This window comes from Centruroides vittatus, unplaced genomic scaffold (genome assembly GCF_030686945.1).
Source record: "Centruroides vittatus isolate TY-2023 unplaced genomic scaffold, ASM3068694v2 contig_318, whole genome shotgun sequence".
Classification (NCBI taxonomy): Eukaryota; Metazoa; Arthropoda; class Arachnida; order Scorpiones; family Buthidae; genus Centruroides; species Centruroides vittatus.
The window spans coordinates 939607-955670 of NW_027122045.1; the positions used below are offsets into that span (position 1 = coordinate 939607).

At 32.5% G+C, this 16064-nt stretch overlaps 2 protein-coding genes across 2 annotated transcripts in view; both read left to right on the plus strand.

The window, feature by feature from the left end:
- The first annotated feature begins 722 nt into the window (after window positions 1-722).
- LOC136973480 (uncharacterized) lies at window positions 723-1736 on the plus strand. The gene has a single exon (XM_067268211.1). The coding sequence runs from the start codon at window positions 723-725 to the stop codon at window positions 1734-1736; it is 1014 nt and encodes a 337-aa protein (XP_067124312.1).
- A 6604-nt stretch (window positions 1737-8340) lies between these two features.
- LOC136973481 (nose resistant to fluoxetine protein 6-like) overlaps window positions 8341-16064 on the plus strand; it is a 33491-nt gene continuing 25767 nt past the window's right edge. The window contains exons 1-3 of the mRNA XM_067268212.1: window positions 8341-8434; window positions 14610-14857; window positions 15385-15502. Of these exons, the coding sequence (XP_067124313.1) occupies window positions 8341-8434; window positions 14610-14857; window positions 15385-15502 (460 nt within the window). The remainder of the gene's footprint in view (window positions 8435-14609; window positions 14858-15384; window positions 15503-16064) is intronic.

A 16064-nucleotide genomic window follows, 5' to 3' on the forward strand; every position in this document is an offset into this window, starting at 1 on the left:
ATCCCTGAAATCTGTGTAAAACATGTTACTAATTCTTCCCGTTGACAGAGTTAAGCTTTGCATCACACTCGATGTATCGTAAACTTTCAAAACCCAGTTTTTTCTACAAGGTTCTGTTGCTGCATCGATATTGAAGGGTATTTAGAAGTCTAATATTGCGAAAAAAGCGCAGAAAAAGTGAATTGTTATTACGCTATTGCACAAAAATAGATGATACAAAGTTTTCGTAAGGAAGACATTATACATTTATATATATATATATTTTATAAATATAAAGACATAGTCGCTTCCAAAAAAACTTTGTTGATCTTAATTTATTTCTTTAAAATGTTTCAGAATAAAATCTTCAGACGACCCGACCTTTTTTTAGGCTACACGGCCGCCCAGGAAACAGTTCCTTAAAACACAGAAATAATCCAATTAAAAATAATAAATTTTTTATAAGATTGGAATTGCTGATCTTACGATGTCTTTAGCTTTTTTACGATGTCTTTTACGATATTGAATATATAACTGACAGAACTGGCCTCATTATACAATCATTTTCTCAGATAGCCAAGAAAGATTGGGGGCTATCAAACGAAGCTCTCTCCACCATATATGATAGTATTTTTGTTCCAACCACTTTATATGCGTGTGGCACATGGGGCCGGCAGTTAATAAAGTACATATATAAAGAAAAATAATCTCCTCACAAAGACGAGCTCTACTTTCCCTAACTAATGCCTTTCGCATCAGCAACAAGTATTCAGGTAATTGCACGCAAGCTACCAATTGATTTGGAAATTACTAAAAGGAGAAAGAAACAGCAACTTAAATGGGGAGATACAATTCAAGTGGGATCAACAACAATAACTGCAAACGAATTCGAACAACCTTATCCTTACTGTAATACCATGTCTCCTGAAAATCTCACTCTTAATACTCTTGTCCGACAGATCAATTCGAATATTAATATATTTACAGATGGATCTAAAATGGATGGTAAAGTAGGATGTAGTTTTGTAGTTTATGACCGAAATTTGGAAATACATAATCAAAAATATCGACTGCATAACAATTGCACAGTTTTCCAATCAGAACTTCTAGCTATTTTAAAAGCCACAGAATGGGTGAATGAGAACCTACCAAACAGCAATATTGATATACATACAGACTCTTTCTCTGCATACAATATCATTAACGGCATAAAGCTACATCCTCTTGCGGTTGAAATAAGAAACAAAATCAAAAATTCCACATGCGCATTTGAACTGTCCTGGGTTAGATCTCATCACGGACTTATGGGCAATGAGAGAGCAGATTCTCTTGCTAAGGCAGCAGCACAAGACTCCACCATCCCACTTATTTATAACAAAATTAGCCGGATTACCTTACGCCGACTTCTTTTGGAAGAAGCTATTAACCAATGGCAGATAAAGTGGAACGAAAATGAACAATGTATTACTTATCAATTTATTCAAGACCTAAGTAACTTTTTTAAAATAAAATGGTTTGTCCCAGATTATTATACAACTCAATTATTCACAAACCATGGAAAATTCGCAAGCTATCTTGCCAGATTTACAAACAGGGCATCAAACCAATGTCCAACTTGCATGATTGAAGATGGCGCAAGACATTATGTATATAATTGCATAATGACAGAAATAGAGAGAACTGAATTACGACAGCTTTTGCAAGATTCAAACATAGATTGGCCTTGTCACCTCTCAAACATTTGGATCGATCATTAGACATTCTCTGCATTTCGAAGACTAGCCAGGAAAACTTACCTAGTCACAAGTCAATTAATTCAAAGCTAATTGATAAATTTTATAGTTAATGGTCTCATTGTTAAGTAAATCCTGCCCGTTTCTAACTTGCCAGTACTACCTGCAACACACATCAACTTACTGCTAATTAGTTTCACGGATGATCGTCCTCCTATCCAAATTTATAACTAATTCGTCTGTTCTACCTGAAACGCCTATCTATCTATACTGTTGATAGATCACATAAACGATGATTCTCCTCATGACTGCGATGATTCTCCTCATGACATTAGTGACCACAACCTCTTAGTGACAGTGCAGCAATGTACTACATGTGTTCTACAGACTTTAATTTACGTAGTACAATCACAAACTTCAAGTGACAGTGCAGTGATGTCCGTTAGTGTATGCACTACAGGCTGCAGCTGACCCATTTGTGATTAGTGATCACAACCTTTCGGTGACAGAGCAGCGATGTACTACATGTGTCCTACAGACTTTAACTTATGGAGTACTATCACAAACTTTAATGACACTACAGTGATACCCGTCTGTGTGTGTACTATAGACTACACCCGACCCAACTGTGAGTGGACGATGATACATCAAAATAGAAACTTACAGGACTACAAGACTTGAAAGGACATCTGTTGAAAACGATTGGTAAGAATTTATGAAACAACACCTGTAGGATGGTATGCATTCATTTGAACTAACGGTATTTACTTAATTATAATATTATCTAATATTACCTAATTATATATATATATATTTATATATATATATATATATATATATATAAATGTATAAAAAATGTATATAAAAAATGTATGTAAAAATATATATATATATATACTCATGTATGTACATATACTCACGATAAGAAATTTATTATATTGCTAGAGATATTATTTAGACTTAGTATTATACGATTGATTTAATTTATAGAAATGATTCACTTAAAATAACTTCGTAAATATATTATAAATCAGCTAATCACTTGCTATAAGTGATAAATGTTAATGACTTCTTATGCAGAATCGAGAATTGTTATGTAAAAATGAATACTAAATGTTACTTTACTGGTGTGTAACTATGATTAATTGTGATGACATGTAAATGACATTAGTTGTTATATGCCATAACTGTATAGATTATACTTGTGTTATTTACTGTTATGTATGGAATCAATGTTAAAATCCAATATTTCAATTGTACATATACTCATTCTGTAATTCTAATTATAAACTTTGAGAGACTTATCCCTGGTAATGCTATAAAGCGGGGCCAAGGTATGTGCGTTTGTACCTTAAAATAAATAATTGAATTGAATTGATGTCTTTAGCTATTCATCCGTTCCGTTCTCATTCTCATTTTCGATAGAGGAGTGTATTGCTGTTTGTTTGTACTCCGGAAGAACAGGAGGGTGATCGCTCAGCACCGAAGAACTGGCCTTACAGGACACGTCCAACGCGAAGAAGACAGGAGAAAGGTCACGAAGCGACCAAACAGGTCTTATAGGAGACGGCCAACGCGGGAAGAGGGATAGAATGCCTTCTGGGAGGACTTTGATGGGAAGCTGGCCCCTATTCAGGCGTCATCAGCAAGGAGAAAAACCCGGAAAAACTCCGGCTGCCAGCTTGTCCGAGTGAGAAGCAAATCGAACTCCCCCGATCTAACTTCAGTGTTTAAGGTCTGGTCACCACCACAGAGAAACAACCGAAGTCTAATTTGAAAAAACCGAAACAATTCTTTTCCTTTATGAAAATAAGAATCAACAAAATGAAAAAAGTCCGATTTAATCCTGAGCCAACTTATCATTACTACGATAAAAATCTGGACAAGACTGAACATAAGCTGGATTTAACTTGGATAAGAGCAATTCCTTCAGAGAAAATGTCATTGCTGAAGGAACTGTATGACGTTTTAATTAAAATGGACAGAGAAGGAATTTTCCAACAGATTTCGTCGAGTGATTCAAATTACGGGAAGGAAAATTCCGATACGTCAGAACACGAAACACTTGGATGTGTTTCTTCGCAGAAATGTTGGTTTGAACAGGATGATCAAACGTCTGATCCATTGACAGAATCATTCCCGGAAGATTGGAAAGTTTATCCAGTGTAATGCAATAAGAGTTTTCTTATTTTAAATTAGAATTATTTCTTTGTTTAATTAATTCTGCATGATTTACCATTTAAAAATAAACATGTTAAAAATATCATGGAAAATTCTTATTAATGTTTGGTTGATTTTCTTTTTCGTTAATTGTACACACGTTATTTATAACTTATTTATGTATCTTTATAACCTAAAGGAATTTTAAATACAAATTTATAGATTCATCTACAAAAGAATAATGGGAAGTAAATTAATATACATGTGAGAATCCGAAATTTAAAAAAAATCGGTCGTCGATTTCGTCATACCTACTCGATAATTGTTATCATTAAGGTGACCAACCGTCCTCTTTTAGGGAGGACAGTCCTTCTTTTGTAAGTTCTGTCCTTCTTCGAAAAGTGTCCTCCTACATGTCCTCCTTTTTGATATTTGAAGACTAATCTGTAAATCTTTCCGTATTTGATTGATGCCGAGGCGATCCGTTGCATGTAATGTAATGTGATGTGTTTGTATTTGACATGACGGTTAATCAAGGTTCGGTGCAGTGCAGCAAGACGCGATTATGAAACGCATGTGTTCTGCACATGAGACCTTGAGAGAGTACGCTGCATGCAAGTAGCTTTGTTTACTTCTTACCGAAACACAACACGGCATGCACATACGCATGCAGTAGAGATTGTTATAGTGTATCACTGTTGCAATGAATAAAATGTTTCTTTTATTTACAATATTTTTTCCTTCAACTTATGTGTCCTCCTTTCCATTGTAAAAAGTTGGTCACCTTATTATCATCTACTACATGAGAACATCTCGATTTTCATTTACTGTACTCGTTGTCGTTGAAATTAAATGGTTATTTAGCTGTTAACTTTAGTGTCTGAGTACTTTCCTTCTGTCGGGCTGTCTCCCAGTCTCCATCCAGAATTCTATCGCTCTCGCACGCGCCCACTACGCGTGACCTACTTTTTAACCCAACCTAAACTTATCGTCGCGGCTTCCACGTGCGAGCGGTCGCGTGTCTCACACGGCCTGTATTATGAAACGAAGAAGTTACACTCCTGAGAATAACCAAGTGTTTTTCTCCACTGTTTATTTACAGATAATAGTAATTAAAAGAGCATGTAATCATGTTTCAAGAACTTTCAACGCTAAAATGAAACATTACCGAAACGAGATGATCACCATCACGCGCGAAGATACGTACTGTACATCAATAAGAGAGGACACTAAACACGTGCAACTAATTGAAAAATAGTCTTTAATCCGAATACCAAAACATTAATGACAGTTGTTTGTAAGGTGTGCAGTATATGCGTATAACAAGAGCTCATTCTTTTGGAGAATGTCACAAAACATCCTAAACATGTTATACAGGTATATAAATGCAATAAAATCGTCTATACAATTAATATATATTTCGTATCATCTGGACAAACCTAGATTATAAAACACTTATAACAAATATTGATACAATTCGAAACAATTATGTTAACAGTCACAAATTCTCTGCTTTTTGCTTCTGAGTTGGCATTGGTTCTTTCTAGTTTCAGTTTCGTTTGAATACACACATCTTTTACTGTAAAAAATATAGAATTATTAACTAATTGTTATTACTGTAAATATTTAGTATACACACAAAAGTAGTAAACATTACAGTTTTTAAACTGAATTTATTATTGTATTTTTACTACAATTAATATTTAAATTATATGAGATACTGTATAAGATTACCAAATAACAAAATGCATTACATTATATATTACTAAAATAAACTTTATTTAAACTTTTATTACATTTAAATTAGGTATGTCATACTGCTATCACCTAAGTAGTTATGTGATGTACAGTGAACACTCGATTATTCGAAGTTGATGGAAACGGGGGTTTTCTAATAAACGAAATTTGGTATAATTCAGAAATTCGTTTGTTTTGTACAACATCAAGCACTGCTCATTTGAGTTTTATGAACAGTAAGTACAGTAATGTAATTAATGTATGCGAAAATAAATTAATAACCCAGGAACCATCCTAGACGAAATATTATGCAGTATAAGGTGAAAAACACGTGATCAGAGATGTCATCTATTTGTCTCTTCATAAAAATTGTAATTGTGACTGTGACATGCGACTCGCCAAATTTTTACGTGTACAGATACTGTGAAATATCACTGCAAAGGTGTAAAAGTTCGAAGACTTAAGAAAGAGGTATAAAAATCACTATGTGAGTGTCATCTAAACACGATATTAGTTATACAGTGATGATTATACCTCTGTTCACTTTACGGCTGTTACATATAACAGAGAGAAAGTTATAGCGATCGCTCAAAAAAGAACTTTCCAAGGTTTTTACTCAGGAAACTTTGAAAAATCGGAAAAAGAAACATTTGGGGGGAGGGGTTTCTGTATGTATAGACGATAGTGTGTGTGGTGGGGACACAAGTTTGTTCACCCTATTTGAAGCTTAATAACTCTTGCGCTTTTTGTAGAAAATTTCTGAAATTTTGTAGGGAGATTTGTTTATTAGGCATTTCAACCGTTTTATAATTATTAAAATTATAAAAAAAACTTTTTAAAATAGAATATCCTAACACATGGCACGTACCAAATATTGCTGGGGAAGTTAAGCAACTCATTGTTGGTTTTTTTTAATCATTTTAATACAAGAAAAAAAGGAAATAAAATTCATTAATCTTTTCATTTTACAGTGTTAATTTCATTTTATTGTTTTCCATCTTTTATAATTTACAGAACATAAAAGTTTCTTTTATACCAACTTTTAATTTCTATTGTTTTAATTGAATTTTATCATAACTTCCTTTTATAAAAAATACAGGTATTTTATTATATACTGGAATCCAGTTGTAACTATTATCTATAACATACATATCGTTTTTGTCACTAAGATTATTGTAAAATTTAAAAGAGGACCGATGTGGGACATGTACGAAATGGACATCCTCATAACAATTACAACGAGAACAAAAATGTAATTCAGTAAAAATATGAAACATATTTAAAAGGAAATTTTTTAGAAATATTCTTATAACTGGAGAGAACAAAATAATAAATAATTCATGTTTAATGAACAATAGTTTTCGAAAACAATAGCAGCTATGATTACATTGAACAATGCTGCTAACCAATTTCATTCTGTATTGTGAGTGATGTAATTATGTAATTTTTATGTAATTATGCCGAAAATTATCTATAGTACAGTACTGTACATCCCAATATAAAATATTTAATTTAATCGGAAACTCATCGAGATCTTCTACGTGCTACGCAGTGGAACGGTATTGGTGAGGACCCATGACTTATTTAAAATTTATTTTGTATACTAGTACTTTCTATATATCAACAGGACTTATTATATTGAAAATTATGGATGCAGATATTTAGTCTTACAGATCAAAAATAATGTTCTTTATTTAGTTCACCAGAACACATACACTTTAAACTTGTGTTTCGGACTTGTTTGTACCTCCTCAGCAGGCCTTTAAACGACACTTTCTACAAATAACAGTAAAAACATTTCTTGGTACAATTATAACTAAAATTAGTTAAAAACACAAACGTTTCCCGACAATAAATTTAAAATTCTTACAATTTCTGTATTTCCGATATTGTACCAAGAAATGTTTTTATTGTTAATTGTAGAAAGTGTCGTTTAAAAGCCTACTGAGGAGGGACGAACAAGTCCGAAACACATGTTTATATTGTATGTGTTCAGGTGAACTAAATAAAGAACATTATTTTTGATCTGTAAGACTAAATGTCTGCATCCATAATTTCCAGTATAATAAGTCCTGTTAATATATAGAAAGTACTACTATACAAAATATATTTTAAATAGAGTTAAAAAAGACACAAAAGCATAATAATTAAATTAACCCACGACTTATGATTAGGTATACGAAAGTACTGTTTAAAAAATAATATTTGAAGGAAAGATCAGACGCAATAATTATTTAAAAATTACAATAATACTGCAAATCACAAGACCAATTTAAGGAAAAATTGAGAAGAAAATAATATATGAAAAAGCTATCATTTACTTTTTTATGCCAATCTTCGTAGACGTCATTCACAAATTAAAGGGGAAATTTAATTGTAACTATTAATTATTTGCTATTTTCTATGCAATTTTTCACTTCATTGTTTCGAATAATATTTGGAGGAAATTTTCAACACAAAAATTTTCCTGAAAAAAATTTAAAATTAAATACAATAATAATTGAATACCTCTTCATCTCCATCTGTTGCTTCATACGATAGGATGAGTTGCAGCGCTCTAAAGCTTCTTTTTAATATAATTTTGATGAACATTTTTGTAGTATCAAGCAGTAGAATTAATGATACTAAAACAATAGATGACGTTTATAAAAGTTTCTTAATAACTACAGAAATTAAGTTGAAAAAATCCTTAAAATTATTGAGTAAATTAATTCTCCCGTACTTGTTGAGAATGGCAGAAGAAGTGGATTTATCCGAATCTTGTCAAATTTCGGGGATTCGATTTATGAAAGATTTAATACAATTAAAACCATGGACTATAATGAGTAAGTAGCTTTAAATGTCAACTATTGTAGATTAGATGTAATTTTATTCAGTTTATTCGTGAGTTTTTGCCTTACACTTAAGTGACTTAAATTATACCTGCCAGTGGTCATGTGGATTGAACGCTAGTGGTTAGTGTTGGGTTCGTGTCTGAACACCTACTTTTTCGGGTTTTCTTTACTTTTGTAACGTTTAAATTGGGAAAATCTCATAGAAAAACCACCTGAAAGGCACCCCTCTCGGTAGGAGAGGAGATAACTGTGGAAAAGTGGGAGCCAGGAGATGGCGGAACAAAAGGAAATTAAAATTATTTTATTCATTTTAATTTCTATCGTTTTGTAAAATATTAATAAATTTTGTATATATTCGGGATAACATAGGTCTGCTTTTTAAAAATAATTGATAACGATGTACTTATGTTATATGTGGGTTTAACTCCCCACAGGGTCCTCTCTTGCGGTTACGTCGCCCCGGACAAAAAGACAAATTGCCGCCCCTCAAAAATATATATACGTGGTACGATCGAAAAGTTCGGGACTGCAGTAATCTATGACAACAAAAGCATGTATTTGAAGTTACAGCGTATGAAATGGATTCTACCAAACTACCTCTACGTGTTCAGGTTAATTTCACCCATGTCATGTGATTAAACCGCGAGCGCTGCTGTTTTTTTTTCCGGAGATAGTTACCTTTGTTCTGCGACGTAATAAAAGTGGAGTTTCAAGAACAACCTCCAACATTTCGACTTCGCCATGGTAGAATCACCGTACACCTTTCTTAGCAATTTTAAAGTCTCCGTAGGTGTTTTACCTAAACGCTGACAAAATTTAATGTTGGAGGTTGTTCTTGAAACTCCACTTTTATTACGTCGCAGAACAAAGGTAACTATCTCCAGAAAAAAACAGCAGCGCTCGCGGTTTAATCACATGACATGGGTGAAATTAACCTGAACACGTAGAGGTGGTTTGGTAGAATCCATTTCATACGCTGTAACTTCAAATACATGCTTTTGTTGTCATAGATTACTTCAGTCCCCGAACTTTTGGATCGTACCACGTATATATATTTAAATAAAAGTACAAATTTTTTATTTTCAACAAAAATCTAATCATTTTATTTAAATTTTAATAAAAGCATATATTTAGAAAGAAACATATAACATAACATTGATAATCAAGCAGTACAGATTGCCACAAATTGTTAACTATATAATTTTTTACATTTTTAAATTCTATTAAAAATGTATTATTGCACAAACAATCAAAATGCCATTATTTTGAATATAAAACAAGGCAACATCAACTTCGCTAAAATCACAAAAGACTTTTATTTTCTTACTTTCAGTTCTGCAAACTTTTTATTGCATCTTTTAAATTTACTTGATCAGCAATTTCATGCTCAATCGCCAACATGGCCAAACCATTAAAACGATTTTGTGTAGTAGTCGAACGTAAAAAGTTCTTAATTAATTTTAACTTAGAGAAACTCCTTTCGCTACTTGCTACAGTTATTGGTATCTTTAACAATATTCTTAAAGAAATAGTAAGATTTGGGGCAAAATTTAACTTTGTAATTAAGCTCAGTACATTGCTTAGGCTTTCCTTTTTGCCCAAAAGCGCAGATACTGCTGAAATTTCTCCTGCAAATTCTCTCCCATTTATATTAACAGAATCACCATCAGTTAAAATGCATTCTAAATTCTTAGTGTTTTAGTAGCATTTCTGTGGACATGATATTTAAATCGTATATATTATGTAAGAATTGAAAATAGTTACTATGATTACTAAGTTATTCAAATCTAGCATCTAGTGCATTTAGTGCTTGATCGATTGTAAAATTAAAAAAATCTATTTTATAATTTTCTTTTGGATCATTGATGGGTTCATCTCGTGCTTCGTATAAGAGGTTCCTTTTCCTTCTTCTAACGTGGTTTCGTGTTATTGTTGATCCAAAATTAGCCTCCACATCAATTTCGGTAGCAAGTTCTTTTGTATCAATAATAGTTTCATCGAAGGACGAATCTTAATGGAATTTAGTATTTTATGCCAAATAACTAATGAACACAAAATCTTAAATTGTTTCATACAATTTAATAAACTAGAGGCCTCGTCTCTTATTAAATTATCAATTTCTTGGTTTTCGTAAATGCTTAGCAAGACGTCGTATACATCTTCCAAATGAAATCTCAAAGGCTTTAAGGTCTCTATCCTACTCTTCCATCTAGTGTCGCTCAATGGTTTCAAAGTTAAACCTTGAACATGTTTTAAAAGTATTGCCCATCAAAATGTAGATGCCGAAAAAAATAAATATATTTTTTGTACCGTGTTGAAGAACTTTGCGGCTTCCAAGGACGCTTTTGCCATATCATTAACAACAAGATTGAGAGAGTGGCTACTACACGGAACATAGAATGCTCGCGAATTATATTGTTTAATTCTAGATTGCACTCCCGCTTTATCGCCCCTCATATTGGACCCGTTGTCGCATTCCTGCCCTCTGATATTCTGCAAATTTAAATCAAGTCATTTTAAGTTCTCCAATTATAATAGCAGACATTTGTTCCCTCTGTGCATCTTTCGACTGGTAAAACACCTAAAAAAAGCTTTCATTAATTGTAATTTCAACATCAGCATCAAATTTATTGATTAAAACGTATCTGATTAAAAGAGTCATTTCTTCTACCTTACTAATGTCAGGAGTACAGTCTAAAATTATGAAAAAGTATTTTGATGTTTTTATTTCATCAATAATATGAAACTTTACACTTTGATGCAGCAGATCTATTATCTCGTTTTGTATATTTTTACCGAGATAGTGAGCTGTAGTCTCTTCTTTTTTTAGCACTACGGACGTGCTCTTCCATAATGGGATCAAATTCAAATAGCAACTCAACTATTTTTTTAAGAAATTACCGTTTTTATACTCAAACAACTTGTCGCTTGTACTTTGAAAAGCCAGACTACTTTTACCAAGCATTTTAGTAATTACTACGATTCTTAGAAGCAACTCGTTTCAATGATTTGTTTCTGCATTAATAATTCTTTGAGAGGCCGCATCTATAGTTTTACAAAACGTTAATCTTAGGTTCATTTCTAGCCATGATTATTGGAAATTTCATACTCTTTTAAAGTTTCGCCGTGGGGCTTCCAATTTTTAAAACTTTTTTTTGAAAGAGAACTAACTATACAGCCGAAAATTTTGCAACAGAAGCAGTAAACGCAGTTTTGTGAAAGAGAGCACAGTAGCCAGTCTCGTAAAACATGCACTCCATTGCTTAAAATTCGTGTATAATAATTTACGCTAAAATGTCGACCAGTGTCATTGGAACGAAATTTGTAATAATGCAATGGATTAGGTGGACCTTGTCTTACTAAAAACTTCTTTCGGCGTCTCCTAAAATTCTTGGCCACAATGCTGGATCTGTACTCAAAGTTTGTAGAACGCTTTCTGTGGGAGTCACGTTGGTATCAATTTTTTGAATGCTTTCATCTGGTGATGATAGAGTCAGAGTGTCGTCAGTTCCAATTGATTTATAAACTTCGTTCATTCGTTTGTCATCATCCTCCTCTGACGATTTTGTATTTTCTTTTATAACCGGACTCGATGTTGGATTCTCAGAGTCGTCATTTGTTTTGGTACAACTCTGGATATAACTTTTTAACGCGGCAGCTTGTTTTTGCCTTTCGGCCTCCTTTTCAAGCCTTCTTTGGTTTTTGTACTGGTAACCAGACAGTTTTCTTTGACCGTTAGACATTCTGGAAGAGGCACGCACATAACTCAAATCAAACAATGTAAACTATAAAATAATATTTAAAAAAAATAAAGATTTATCCTTGTTCAAAATAAGCTAAAACCGTAATTAACATAACTTCAAAATTACATTCTGTCAATGGACATAAATAATATTTATGGCTTACACATAATATCTTTCGTATCCCGCGAACGTAAAGAAAGTCTAGTGTTTTTATATATGTATTTTATAATAACTAATATTTCAGCAAACCATAAATAGTCATTAAAAACAATTTTATAATTCTTGATTTTGAGATTTTATTCAGTTCAATTATTCAAATGTATTATTATTAAACGCGTTTTATCGAAGCAATGAACTTGATATATGTCTTATATTATTGATTCAAATAATTATTTTCATAAAACAAAAATATAAATAATTATACATATAGAATACATTTAAATTGAATACAATATTTTATTGATTTAATAAACAAGTCAACAGACACACACAGACAAAACACATACACACATACATACGTTCATACTCATCCAGAAAGAATTCTTCCGCCTTTTTAAACTTTTTTGGTTCAGAAAATATGAAAACTTGTAGATTTAAAAAACTCGCAGTGCCAGACTTTTACTTTCCCTTGTTACGTATACATAACAGCCGGGGAAGTAAAATGTAACCTGTTTATTCGTGAAAAATTAAAAACAATTGACACGACGCAGTGTACAGTGTTTCACACTGCACAAGCTATTTGTACATGATGAAACATTTGGCTAAAATTTAGCAGACAAAGAAAACAAAAAATTGAAATACAATTTATTTACATATCGGTACAACTATTAGAAATTAAAATAAAATAGAGAAATCAGAATATCAAATATTAAATTACTATACATTTTAACTTTCCCTAAATAAAGTCTGTTCCTGATTATAATGTGAAGATCCGAATGATCCATATATTTTTTAAACTGCTTCATAAATTAAACTGTAATTTTCTGTTATTTGTGAGAAAAATGTTTTTATATATATAAAAATTCTAGTAATAATTTTTTAAATTAATCTAATAAAAGAAGAAAAATTAAGACACATTCTGTTAAAAAAATAATTTGACTAATTCTTCTTTTTATGGTATAAAGGGAAATTCAGTTTCCTTTTTCTATTTCTTATTTTGATTTTTCTCACATCATCTCGCTGAGTGACAAATCTGATCTTCCTGTCAGATGATGTATTTATCCGATGAATATTGGAGGAATTATAATATAAAAGAGCCAATTTCACATCATTCGGGGGGTGCTCGCACAAAATTTCAGTGCCTCAACAACCGGTCACCTTCGTTCCTCCACGATCTATCACTAGCTTCCTGCCTCTCCCGTGTGCATCCTCCCCTCTCGACATTAAGGTTTCTGAATTGAACGAATATCCAACGAAGTAATCTAATTATTTTATAAACTCTTTCTTGGTAGACAGGACTTTTTTAGGACCCATTTGTGTATTTTGTTTTTCCTGTTTCATTAAATGGAATAGAAATTTGTTTAAATGATCTCGTTTTCGTCTTTATCTATCTGCCATCGTCTTATTCGATAATCAGCCATCCAGTGATAAAGTGGGCGATCTGACAGACGGGTACCAGTAACTTTTCGTGGCCCCTAATTTCCCACAATAACATCCTAAAACTGTAGAGTATTATAACAAAACAAACCGAGTAAATATAGCATAAAGTGAACTCTGAGACAATTACGAACACTAAATACGTCAATGATTACAGCAGCTATGACTGTCAACACTGTTGATGCGAGAAATCATAAGACAACGGACCGATAAAATGACGACCCATCTGCTGCAGTGCACGAAGCAAAACAAGTGTAGCGTTGTCTGATATTTGATTAAAAAACCCATTTGGAGTCCATTGGCATATGTAGATACAGTAAAGAGAATACTACATGAGTTGTACACAGGTGTATGAGTAGAGCTAAGGTTTGAAAGATAGCCGGAGTTCTGGAAAAGATTCTCAATGGCTGAAACTGTAGACTAGAAATTTCCTTCTCAAGTACGAGCGATTACTTTCTGTGAGGAAGTAAATATTTAAAGAAATTCTAGAAAAGCAGCTAATATCTCTACAAAGTAGTTAGCGTATACTGTCTGTCGAAACATAATTGATTGGCGGTAATACGTTTTAAATAACAGGTTTGTAAGATCGTTACTTCCTATTGAATAATACGACGTCACATGGTTAGAATGGAACGTTTAAACAAATTATTGTTCAAGCGACGCGGGTATTTTTAAAATGTAATAAAGTAAATTTGAAATTACACCGATGCGAAAATGTGACATAACTGCAATGTCATATTATGCAAGTTAAATTAGCAAAATATTAAAAATCTTAAAGAGATTTGTTTACATTTTACATAAGATAAAAATATTTGTTTTATTTTCAGTGTTGGATTCATTGGGAAGACCCTCTGCGGGTTCACTGAATGGACCCAGTTGGATTCCAGGTGATTACGATCAATGCCTAAAAATTGACAGTAATGCGGAAAATACTATAACGGGCAAACGATCGTATGATATACGAGGAAAGTTCTGTTACATCAATGTCAATTTTAATAAAATAAACAGTGAAATGATAGAGAAAATCACGACTTTAAAAAATCAAACCCTTGTGAAATTCATTGAATTCAATTTTGTAAGTACAACAATTGTTCACGCAGAAACAAAATTTAAAAAATTACAGTCAAACCTCAGTTTTTTTCGACCCACTTTTCGAACAAATCGGTTCACGTATAAAATTTCCAACATATAAAGCTATTCAGCAACCTGCCACAGATTACGGAGACACAGATGATTAACTCTCTATACTTCTTGTGTTAAAGAAAGTCGACGGTCCGAGCAATGAACGACAGAAGACACAGTTCTACTGATTCAGAAGTTGGTGGCGCTGAGATCGCCTCGCTTCAATAGACGTCACCACACGAATCACCGATGACGTTGCTATTTAAATTAGATTTCAATGCGCATGAGGGAAAGATACTAATTCCGTTTGCCGGTATGTGCTGCAGTCGAAATTAAATCAAATTAATTAATAAAAGCGAATTAAGTTTGAACACCGAGATTTGACTGTATTTAATTCTCAGAGTATTTAATTTAATTAATATACCAATGTACTGTACTTCTGTGTGTACGGTTTGTCTCATTTAATGTCTTTATTTTCAGAAACCATTCACTCTTTCTCATATAATATCAACTTTGAAACTTGCAGCACCATTATTTATTGACGTTTGTATCCCAAATTCCTGTTCTAAAAAGGATTTGCAAAATATTATAAAATGGGGTAAGTAAATTATATCGATTATTCAATGATAAAATTTGTTACGTACTTATAAAATTAATAATTTCGACTGCCAATTGAAAATGTATTTTATTAATAATGAATACTTTTAATCAAAAATCAAACCCGCCAGTTTTCACTGCCAGATACACGATGTGATGTAGACACAGCACAGCCATAAGTGCTGGAGAGTCCAAATTCAATTCTGGGTTGGACCAAAAATTTTCATGGACAGTAAACTAGTTGCTGAGAGTATTGTTTTTCATTACTCTGCTTTTTCACAAAAACGAATAGTAACGTTAGCCAATGTTTCATGTTATGTACACTAAATATTACACGAAAACTTTAAATGTAGGATTTTTTATGCTTGTGTCTACAAATTGATTCAAAATGTCTTATACATGACAAGATCGTCCGAAGGAAGATAATTGTTATGCGCGTGTGTGTGTGTGCACAAGAAAACATAGTATCATACTTTTGTCGTAAGAGAAAAACATTCATATGTGCAATTTACATTACAATTTTATTTTCTATTCTAAATTTTACGTACAAAAGTGTCATGTTT